General features: G+C 44.5%; 1 protein-coding gene across 2 annotated transcripts in view; it reads left to right on the top strand.

Annotated features, from left to right (window-relative positions):
• The window catches only part of gpr158a (G protein-coupled receptor 158a), a 77,330-nt gene that overhangs the window by 47,458 nt on the left and 17,650 nt on the right, over positions 1 to 12,222 (top strand). For both annotated transcript variants that reach the window (XM_048266697.1, XM_048266696.1), the window contains exon 5: positions 1,797 to 1,865. In XM_048266697.1, coding sequence (XP_048122654.1) covers positions 1,797 to 1,865 — 69 coding nt within the window. The remainder of the gene's footprint in view (positions 1 to 1,796; positions 1,866 to 12,222) is intronic.

Here is a 12,222-nt window from a genome sequence, read left to right as displayed (position 1 = left end):
ATTGTGTGATTTTCTTTGGAAATCATGGACTCCTCTGGGCTAAAGAGGAGAGGGACTACCCAATTATCTAACTTTCCAACTATCTAACCTATCCAACTTGTTATAGTGCTCAGTATAATACCCAGCATATACTGTATGATGGTGTGGAGGGGCATTGGTGCCTATGGCATGGGCATCTTGCACATCTGGCAAAGCACAATCAATTCTGAATAATGTACACAGGTTTTGAGCAACATATACTGTCATCCAAACAGGGGAATTCATTTAGGGAAGACCTTGAATATTTCAGGAAAACAGTGGCAAAATTAATTCTGCACATATTAAATAGCATGGCTCCATAGAAGAAGAGTCCAGGTGCCAAAATGGCTTGTCTGTAGTCCAGAACTGTCAAATCGGGTGCATCATGGAATAAAAAACATGATTAAGGTGTCCCCAGACTGTTGAGCAGCTGAAATCCTATAACGGGCAAGAATGGGAAAACATTTCATTCTCAGAACTGAGTCTTTAGAACAAAGGAACTGGTCTTCTCAGTTCCTAAACATTTACAGAATGTTGTTAAATGAAGAGGTGAAGCAGCACAGTGCTAAACATGCCCCTGTCCCAACCTTTTTTGAAACGTGTTGCTGGCATCAAATTCAAAATGAAATTCCATGAAATATGATAAAATATAATTTTCAACATGATGAAATATCATTTTCAACATTTGATATGCTGTTCTATGTCCTTTTTGCAACTAAATATGGGTTTACGAGATTTGTAGATGATCATATTCTATTTTTATTTGCATTTTACACATGTCCCAACTTGACAGACAGACAGACAGAGACAGACAAACAGAGAGACAGACAAACAGATAAGCAGGCAGGCTGGCATTTCATAAGATGAAAAGATGAAAAGATAAAACGCCCTAAGGTGTGTTTAGTGTTTGCTACCTGACCTCTGTCAGGTTAGGTGGAACATCTATCATTGGTCATGGCTCAGGGTGAGAGCTCCACAACTGTCACATCAAGGCTCTGTCTGGACTCACAGCTTTTGACTCTGCTGCTGAGACACCACAGGCTCCAGGTTCTGTCTTTGGCCTGTCAGATATGGAGAAATGTGGGGCTGTTCATGACTTCATTCATACGCCCCTTTGGTTATATCAGATTATTCTGACTCACAGTCAGTGACAAACACCATTTCTCTTTTTCCTGCTTGCTCTCTCACTCACCACTCTCTCTCTCTCTCTCTCTCTCTCTCTCTCTCTCTCTCTCTCTCTCTCTCTCTCTTTCTCTTGCCCTCACTCTCATACCCAGATGTGTCTCTCAACAGAGTGGGGCTTTCATGATCTATACATTGCAAAGTTTTATAACTGGAGATGCTAAAATTATCAGCAGTCAGATTGACAGTGCTAGGTTTTATTACAGCTTGCCTTCATTGTATGAAGTCCGGCTTTGATGAACATCATCAGCTGTTTGTGTAGTGGGTTGATAATTACAAGACACAAACAACAAGCCTATTGCAGCTGATAAACAGTCATTTGTATGAATAATGGATTTATTGATGACACATAATTGCTTTAATTATCAGGGCATGTCTACTGAAACAGAATCAATTACATCAGTGTCAGAGTGCATGATTAATTGTTATATGATTTGTCTTTTTTTAGATTTTACCAGCTTGGGATGCATTTCACTGTTAGTGGACTGAGCTGTTTGCTTGTCTGAAAAGAGTCTTTGTCTTGAATGAAAGGATGTCGTTATAATATGGTGTGTGTGTTTGTTTGTTTGTTTGTTTGTTTGTTTATTGTCCTGCAGAGCATTAGGGCATCTGGACTGGTCCTTTTGGAAGCCATCTTGACAGGAGCGCTGTTGCTCTACTTCCCGGTAAGTGACATCCCCATCATCTGCCATTGTTAAACATCAGAAAGTACAGTATGATCCTGAGTGGTTTAATCAAAGTTTTTAAGTCATTTTAACTAGAATGCGCAGTGGTGTGATATGTCAGAACTTATGCTCACAGCTGACTGCTCTTTGTGTAAGTGATCTCGTAACATCTATTCAGTGCTGCCTCAGTGCTGCCTCAGTGCTATGCCTTAGACAGAATTGGCCCGGGGCTCCCTGTAATTGCAATTTAAAGGCAATCACATGGAGCTATAGACTTTACGTAACTGCCATGAGTAAATGTAATGAGATCAAACTGATTCAGAGTTGTGTAATCAATGCAATTAGCACGGATACGGTCTTGGAAAGTAATCATCTTTGAAAAGGCGTTGCTAGTCATGTTGGGGGTTTAGTATGAGTTCTTTCACTCAGTATGATATCATGGCTTAGACGCTAAGAGCCCTTTAGTGGTATGTACAGTCCATCAAGAGTGTGGGATGCTCGCTTGTCTCAACAGAGCATTGAGCTGCTAGTTTGCCCATTCCTACACTCATCTCTGTGTTTGTTCAGGCCACCTATACATCTTTTGTATGTCTGGAGACAGCATGGAGCAGGATCTGTGTGCTAATGCTAGAGTTTGACTGTTACAGTAAACACCATATGCACTGCTCTGTTTGTCCCTGCAGTGATGCCTTACCCATGAGACTGCATACACACATTGGCCATTTAAGTTACAATGTCATGTTGGTACAGGGTCTCATTTCTTAGACATGGTCCAACACATCCCTTTGGTGTCTGTTGTGTGTTAGGTAGGTGTTACAGTTTTTCACAGTTGCACATGTGTTTTAGCAATTGTGATAAAATGCTTTGAGCCTGAAGTCCCTCCAGGGATCTTGGTAGCTCCTGTTCACACGGTCCCACTTCAGCCGAGAGAAATGGTTTGATAATAAAAATAGCAATTGTGATAAAATGCTTTGAGCCAGAAGAACTGGAATTTGTTTACCTTCCAGTTACCTTATTACCTTCCAGTTACCATCCAGTTATAACGTCATCCTTCCCTTTTCTAAACAGAGCCTTGTCATTTCTCTAATCTTTCTCTTTTTTCCCTTTTATTTTTCGCCTTTTCTTCCACTTTTCTTCTCACTATGGGCTGATGAATGTGTGCGCTCCCAGCTCCTGGATCTGTGACGGCACAGATGAGCAATGTAGTTTCCGGAAGCGCAGTGATTGCTTTGAATCTAAATATAGATCTGAGAGCGGTGGTGGTGGTTGGGGGGGGAGGGGGTTAGAGGGGGTGTGTGTGTGTGTGTGTGGGGGGGGGGGGGGGTTAGAGGGGGGAGTGTGTGTGTGTGTGTGTGTGTGTGGGGGCAGAATAAGATTCTCGGCTTCCTTCTATTTTTCATATCACCGGGCATAACTGAGGAGGCTCACTTTCACCTCGCCATTGAGCTGTGTGGATTTTTCTACTTTTCTTCCTTTTCTTTTGGGCTACTGCTCCTCATCCCTCTATCTTTCTCTCTTCTCCTCTCCTCTCCTCCTCCTTCTCCTCCTCCCTTCCATTGTTGCTGAGTGTGTCACATGTAGTTACCTTTGTCAGGTCTCAGAGGAGAAAGGGGGTGAATGTGAAGTAACTAGCCTACAGATAAGAAGTGGTGGAGAACAGCACACACCACACACATACACACACACACACACACACACACACACACACACACACACACACACACACACACACACACACACACACACACACACACACACACACACACACACACACACACACACACACACACACACACACACACACACACACACACACACACACACACACACACACACACAGAGAGAGAGAGAGAGAGGAGAGAGTTGAAGGGTTGGAGAGAGAGAGAAGGAACCTGGGGTATAATTTTGTATACCATGTCAATGACAATGTACAGATTGGTAGTAGGTGGGTAGTTTCATTTTACTGTATTACTGTAAACAATCTTTACATTACATTTTGATTCTGTCTCAGCAATAATCAACAATTTGCTGTGGCAAAAAGTATTTTTACATCATAATAACTTTAAATGTAGCTAATGGTGAAATTTTGCTTAGATGTAGAAATGAAATTATAAGATACAGTATTTTCTCCTGACAATCATCCAGAAAAAAATGTAATTCTATCCATGGCAATTTACATTCATGGTAATCACAGCATAGCAGGGCTGTACAATGTGTCATTTTCTGTTTAACACAAGTTTGAAAACTAATACATATAAATACCAATGATAATACCAATGCCAATGCAGACAAAAACACTGTATCTGTCATATACTGTACAGTAGCTTTGCTCTGTTTGAGGCCATCTGTCAAATAGTCATTTCATACTTTATCGTACTTCTAATCTTCTGTCATATTTCTAAGTCTGGTCTTGTCAGTGTGTTCTTGGTTCCCCTCTTGCCATGAATTACAGCCCATCTGTCTGACTCTCTCTCTCTCTCTCTCTCTCTCTCTCTCTCTCTCACTCTGTGTGTGTGTGTGTGTGTCCAGAACATCATTGGCTACTTTCTTCTAACCCCCATTTAATTGTACACACCCTCATCATTGTTGTTGATGTCCATGTGTATATGTGTGTGTTTCGTCTCCTCATCATGTTCTATCTGATCATTCTAAGTGCTCCTCTAGTCCTCTCCTTCAGCTCTCTTCTCTCAGCTTCTTCCCTCCTCTTTTACGTCTGCTCCCCGCTAGTCCCATCACCTCTCTTTTCCTTATTTCCTCTTTTTCTTTTTCTTCTCATCCCCATCCTCTCATATCCCCCCACACACACACACACACACACACTCTCTTATTCTCCTCCTGCCCAGCACCTCCTCCTCTCCTTTCTCTTATCTTTGCCTCTCATAATCAATTCTTATTCTTTTCCTCTCCTCCTCTCTTTCAGTCCTCCTTCTCCTCCTCTTTCATCCTGTGTTCCCTCACTTCTCTCCTCCTCTCGCCTCCTGTCCACCTGCCTGCGCGGTGGGCTCCTCCTCTCCAGCTCTCGGTCTGTTTGAGCAGCTGGCCCCATCGGGGGGGTAATGAGTGCAGGCAGGACAGAGCAGGACAGTCCATCATGACCTACCCACGAGGACACTCAGTCACTCGCTCTCTGTCTTCCCCCGCCTCCATCTTCAGAAAGTTTTCTCTTCCCTTACTGTCTACTTAGCCCTCAATCAGTTACTCCTAATTTGTGTCGTGCGTGATTTAGTTGTTACATGTAGGTTGTCTATTTATTTATTCATCTGTTATTGTCAAACATGGAGGAAAATAAAAGATTTACCAAACGCTTTGCAATGACACTGGACATGACACAGAGCACTCATTAGAAAGGTCTCACAAATACTCCTTTACCTTCACTTTTCTTTTTTCTTCAAAAGGTTCAATGGATTTTTTCTTAGTTATTCCATTAATTCATCTGATTTATTTTATTTGTTTATTCTCGGTGGGATGCATGGCTTAGAGCTCATTCCACTCCAAAGCACCATCTCAGCAGCCTCCTCTTCTGGTACTGGGCCACTGTGAAGTCTCATCACAGGTGGCCTCTGTAGAGCAGCAGCAGCAGTGTTTTGCATATTTAAAGGGCTCATTTAAGTGCAGTGGCTTTGGGACAGTGTCTGAAATGGGAGCCTGATGTTTAATTGATGGGGCCACTTTTGAGAACCACTCAGGAGTGGTGTTAAAAAGCCACAGAGGCACAGTCAGGTGAGTGAGTGTGTGTGTGTGTGTGTGTGTGTGTGTGTGTGCATGCATGCATGTGTGTGTGTGTGTCTGTGTGTGTGTGTTAGGGGTGCAAATATACAGGAATTTTCTTAATCGACTTTCACTAATGTTAATGAACCATAATCGATTATTAATTCCTCATTAAATGACTGTTGAAAACAGCCAATTTACATTCAAATTTAAACTAGATATATAATCACTGTGGCAACATATTATTGGCATGTTTTTGACACCATTTACATTTATTAATTTAGCAGACACTGTTGTCTAAAGTGACTAATATTTCAACTATATTACAAGGGATTACATTGTCCCGGGAGCAACTTGGGCCTTTACTCAAGGGCACCAGTAATCAGGCACCTGGAAGCCAGGAGTTGAGCCCACAACTTTCAGGCTACTGCACGCTAGCCCAACTCCTTAACCACTACACTACCACTGCCCTAGTCATGTTCCAAAGACGTTGAGTCATTTTGTTAGCTGGCCTGCAATCACAGGTCCTCCTAGCTAGTGCAACATGAATGGTTAGCTGTCTTCATCAGTGAGTAAGATCGGGTGTTGGCTTCTTAAATGGTACATTAGTGGACTTGTAGTGTTGTATTTAAGAACAACGTCACAGTGTTTGCAATGAACATTTTCATCTTTTCGATTGAAATGATCCCACACAACACTTCTCTTCCCCCGCTTCGTCTCTGTCAATCTGCACCAGCAGAAATCATGTGGGATTTGCGCTGTTCTAAAAATGCACGACACCTCAGCGATAATTAATTTAGTTTTGAATTCAGTCGACTAAAGTGTGTGTGTGTGTGTGTGTGTGTGTGTGCATGCATGCATAGGAGATTTCTGCTGTGCATTTGGACACGCACATGGATTGTTTTCACCTGAGGAGTCTACACACACACACACACACACACACACACACACACACACACACACACACACACACACACATCGTCTTCACAGCCCAGTGCTAGCATATATATAAAGACAAACGCACACACGCACGCACACACGCACACACACACACACACACACACACACACACACACACACACACACACACACACACACACACACACACACTCACTCGCAGGCTACATAGAGCCCAGTCACAGATCCCATCTCTATTAACATGGTGCTCCCGCGGCTGCAGTCTGTCCCAGGACGCCCAGATGGCAGACCTGGAGAGGGGCGTGCTGGGAGTAGAGAAAAGAGAGCCTCTCTCTGACACATACCTGCCGGAACCCCTGTGGCCAGAACCTGCCGGAACCCCCGTGGCCTGACTGGATGTAATTTACACTCCTGAAGGACCTGGGGGAACACCTGCAAATGTGTGTGTGTGTGTGTGTGTGTGTGTGTGTGTGTGTCCTCCATCTCATCTGGGGAACAGGGAGAAGTGTGTGTGAGTGTGAGTCTGTGTGTGTGTGTGGGTGGGGGGGGGAGTCTGAGACAGACCTGTCACTACTACATCACTGCGTGGATCTGTCACTGCACTGCGTGGTAGAGAAAGGAGAGTGTTATCGGTGTGTGTGTGTGTGTGTGACTACAGTATGTGTGTGTTGGGGGTGGGGGTCAGTAGAGCAAGAAAGGGTGGGATGGGTCGCTATGAAAAGATGATTTGGGACTGATGATTGACGGGAGACTGATTGAGAGTGCGAGAAGAGTAGTCAGGCGGGGGGCATGGGGGGGGGGGGGGCGCAGTGAGGAATTGGGTGGGGGGTGTTGTTTTTTAGGCGGAGGGGAGAATGTGGAGTAGAGAGGTGCGTGTAGGAAGCATCCCCACCCTCCTCCTCGCCATCCCCACAGCAGATTGCTCTTTTCACCTCTGACGCACGTTGTCAGCGAGTGGCTTGATGCCGGGAGTGTGTGTGTGTGTGATGGTGGGTGGGGGGAACAAAAGATGGGGGAAAAACACAACACAAAAAAAAAGGAAATGACATTCCCTTTATCTCGACCTCTGGAAGATTATCTGCAAATGTCCGAGAGTCTTTCTTTCATGTCTCAGATTAGCAAAAAAAAAGAGAAAGAAAAAGAATGACAGAGAGTGAGTGTGAGAGGGAGAAAGAGTCCGCCTGTCAGATAGACAGGTTCAATTCAGCTTCACTTGTTATTGGAAAGAGGAAACATCCCTGAGCACAGGAAGGTGTTTGACATTCTAAACTGGTGCATGCTGCTTCCCGGTGCCTTAGAATAGAAGGCCATAATGAACACGTTTAGCGCCGGGAGATTAGCATCAGGAAATCCTAGATAGCGGATATTTTCCTCGTTGATTTCAGGAGCGCCTGAGGACAGGGTTAATGGGAGGTGTATGTGTGTGTGTGGGTGGGTGTGTGTGTGTGGGGGGGGTGTATTTGAGAGTTTGACAAGGATTGTTGGCTTTTTTAAAAAAAGAATGGAAAAAAAGTATTGTGGCTGGTCTGAGGTTAATCTGATGATCCCAGCCTGACTGGAATGCTGAGTGCCCGGACGCCAGGAACCGACTAAAACCGGAGAAACAAATCCCAGCCCCAGCCTCCCCCTGAGGAGAACCCGAAACTCGACAATGTCCTTTCCCAGCAAGCACCTGTCCAGACAAAATGTGTCTCCGTGTCTGGGCCCTGGTTGGCAATAGCAATAAGCACTCAGCTGAAACCGAGACCAAACTTGTTTTCCCTTCGGACAAGGTTGTGTCTGCTAAGACACTTTAAGACATCATCAGACAACACACACATTGAGCGACAGCTAACAAGCCTTGTTTTTATCATGCTCGTAATTGTACCCTTAGGCAGATGTGCTATCTTAAGAAGCTATCTGACGGGCTGACACCTTGCTGAGCCCGTTTTGACAGCTCTTCTCCATGCTTTGGCTGGTTGTAATGGCAACGAGATGCCAGCTGAATCATTAGCCTCCAGACAAAACGTTGATAATTATTAACAATGGAGGGGTGAAACATACACAATGAATATGACTAAAAAAACACAGTGGTACCCTTATGAATTATGCGGAATCCACTAAGAGAAAGTGGCTAACTTGTCTATTCTTGTCCATGTGTGTGTGTGCATGTGTGTGTGTGTGTGTGTGTGTGTATGTGTATTTATATGTGTGTGTGTGTGTTTGTGTGTGTGAGTGCATGTATGTGTACATGGGCCAGTGGTCCTCAGCCTCTTCTCTCCACTGCAGCACTTTAATTAGAGAGGCACTTGGACCAGCCAAAGCCCTCCAGACGCCTTCGCCTGTCAATTATTTATGGCTGCTCTCAGATATAAAGGTCCTAATCCTCAGCCTGAGGGCCATGAGGTCTGAGGTCTCGAGGTGGCTGAAGATTTGCCTGACGTAATATTTATTTAATTAATTTTATCAATTAATCTCACTGCAGAGAAACCAGCAGCGATGTCTGTCTCACATAGTGCTTATTTTGTTCAGTGTAAAGGAAGCTTGCTTGAAGCGTACAGTATTTGAGAAGCCCTGTTTGTTTATCATTGGGTTTTTTTTTGTCATTTCAGTGAAATGGAATCTCACACATATGAGCACACCCACCCATACACACACACACACACACACACACACACACACACACACACACACACACACACACACACACACACACACACACACACACACACACACACACACACAGGCCTATGTATTTCTATCCACCCACCCACAGCTTTGGGAGAGGTAATTTAAAAGAACAACCGTCCGTGTCCTGGTGGAGTTTCAGACCAGATCAATAACCAGGGTAACCAGGGCCTGAGTCCTGACCTTGAGAAAACAAGCCTGGCTTCTCCCATTGATTCCCGCACTTCCATGCACCAGTGTGTGTTCTATCGACTCGTCTCTCCCCTCTGCCGGTTCATTTGCATGTTGATTGTCTCCAGATCATAAATCGATTAGACCAACAGCCTTTAGTTTAAGTGCTGACACTATTATACATTGTGTAATAAACTCCCTCATGCTTGGTCGCCAGAATCACCACTCCTCAGATATCCACAAGGAGCTGTAAATAGTTTGTGAGTTTTGTCTTCCTAAATCCATCCATCCAAGTTGTGACTGAGTAAGTGACTCGCCTCTGCATAGAAGCGGGAGACAGATGTGAGGGGATGGGGTGGGAGGCGAGCTATGTCCTTTGGGCTCCATAGGTGGCAGGGTTGTGCACAATTCGAATTGCAATTCTGCTTCCTGTTTGCTACCTCAATTGAAATGCAAGTGAAATTCAAGAACTGAATTGGAATTTAAGAGCCAATTCTGGAATTTTGCACAAGCCTGATAGGTGGGGGTGGAAGGTCGGTTAGTGTACAGTGGTGATAGGTGGAGGAGGTGCTGAAGAGACGCTTCTCGGGCAATCAACCTGGACAAATATAAACCAATGATTCGCAGTGGTACTGAGGGCGATGCAGTGCTAGTCCATCATTTTCATCTGGTGTTGTTCATGTAGCACATCGGAGGTGATCAGAGAGTGCACATCAAAGCACATTTCATGGTTGGATGCCAATGTGAAAACCACAGTGTAGAAATTGGAGGGATATGAAAAGGAAAAAAAGAAAAGAAAATCCCATGTATGGTGAAATGTGAAAAATGTACACTCACACACGCAGCTGAACAAATCACATTCCAGGCCAAGGAGGGGATGGTCCCCTCTGTGAAAGCTGACACGCCTGAAAAATTGCTTGCCAAAAATAAGCTGGGACCACCATTAATAAACATTACCTTTTCCAGCCCATTTCAGGAAAAGACTTAAGTATGCAGACTGGTATGTTCATTTCACCGAGGGTGATTATAGGCTGAATGTGTGATACACTGCGGGACAACCCTTTAGTCACTGTAATGACAGAATGATTGATGACGTTGCTATGACAGTCACACCATTGAGTCACACCATCAAAGAAGTGACTCCTGTGCGTTTGTTTGCCTCATGGAAATCAGAAATATCAATTATTAAAATATTGATTTTTCGAGATCATGAAAGAGCAAAGCAGGAAATGTCACTCTCATTAATGTTTTTTTTTTCTTTCTTTCTTTTTTCGCATGCTTCCTTTGAAATGCCTTTGAAAAAGACAAAAAGAAGCAGCCCTGTGTTTGTGATGTTCACCTTTTAGATGGCATCTCAGTCAGCATCTTGTTGAGCACGTCACCAAGCTGTGATGATGCTTGTTCCTGTCGGGGCTCTGAATAGAATAGCGAGCGAAGCCTGGAGTCATTCTGCTGATGTAAGAGGCAAACTCGAATGCATCTCAGTTGGAAAAAAAAAAAGCAAAAAAGAGGTCTTTTCTCTCTTTCTCTCATTATTGTGTTTGCATTGAAGGACATGCACACTCACACAGACATACTCATGCACACACACACACACACACACACACACACACACACACACACACACACACACACACACAAACACAGACAAACACAGAAAGAAAAAAACGCCTAAGTGATGCAGGCGTCCATTCAGATGGCCTATCATTAGACCTTCTCGGCAAGGACCCTGAGGCTCTGCTATCTAACAAGAGTGACTCCTGGTTTATGTAAGCTGTAGCAGTGGTGTGTGTGGGGGGGGGTGGTTGTGTGTTGTTGAGGAGAGAGAGTGAGTTGGGTAGGGAACAGAGCAGAGGCACTCTCGCGACACACTCTAATGAAAGTACTCTGTGTGGCAAGGACCCCAGGGCGCAACATTTGCTGATGTGCTGCATGGGGAGGAGAGAAGGAGAAGAAAGAAAGAAGAAAAGAGAGACAGGGAAAATATTTGATTTATTAGTGGCTGGAAAAAAGGACTAAGATTTACGCTTGACTGGAACACTGTGAAGCCTTTCACTCTTGCCTTTTGTCTATTTCTTCCTTTCTCTTCCTTTCTGTATTTCCCTCTCCCCCTCTCTCTCTTCTCTTCTTCCTCTCTTAACTGTCTCTTTGCTGGCTGCTCCATGCTCCTGCCAATCATGCATTTGCATTTTAGCCTCCTTTTCTCTCCCCCTCTCTCTCTTCTCTTCTTCCTCTCTTAACTGTCTCTTTGCTGGCTGCTCCATGCTCCTGCCAATCATGCATTTGCATTTTAGCCTCCTTTTCTCTCTCCCTCTCTCTCTCTCTCTCTCTCTCTCTCTGTCTCTTTCTCTCTCTCTCTCTCTCTCTCTCTCTCTCTCTCTTTCTCTGTCTGAATGACGGCAGCGCTGGGTGTAGCTGTAGTGAATTGTATCACACAGAGCCACTCCTGCCAGGCCTGTACGAGTGTGTCCACAGCACCATGACTGACGGACTGGTCGACCCTCTAATCGGACGCCCGCTCACGGGCAGCAGCTCTCCCACTCCGCCACAGATGTGTCTGTCTATCTTTCTCTCTCACATTCTTTTTTTCATACCCTCCTCCCCCTCTCTCTTTCTCTTTCTATCCATCTTTCGCTATATCTGTCTCTTCCCCTCTTGTTGTCCTCCTGTTATCCATCTCTGTGGCAAAAAGGAAGGAGACAAAAGGAAGAAAAGGACACATTGCCTCTTAAAAGATGTCTCTCCCTTTAACGCCCCCTCCTTCAGTAACTCACTCCCTCTCTAACTCCTACCACCTCTCTCTCTTTTTCTCGGTCTTTCTTTCTTCTCTCTCGCTCATTCTATCTTTCCTCTTTCTCCGTCTCACTCTCGCCTTGTGGTCTTCACCCAGTCG

Source organism: Alosa alosa, chromosome 16 (genome assembly GCF_017589495.1).
Source record: "Alosa alosa isolate M-15738 ecotype Scorff River chromosome 16, AALO_Geno_1.1, whole genome shotgun sequence".
In the NCBI taxonomy this organism is placed as follows: Eukaryota; Metazoa; Chordata; class Actinopteri; order Clupeiformes; family Clupeidae; genus Alosa; species Alosa alosa.
This window is presented reverse-complemented; position numbering and strand designations above follow the sequence as displayed.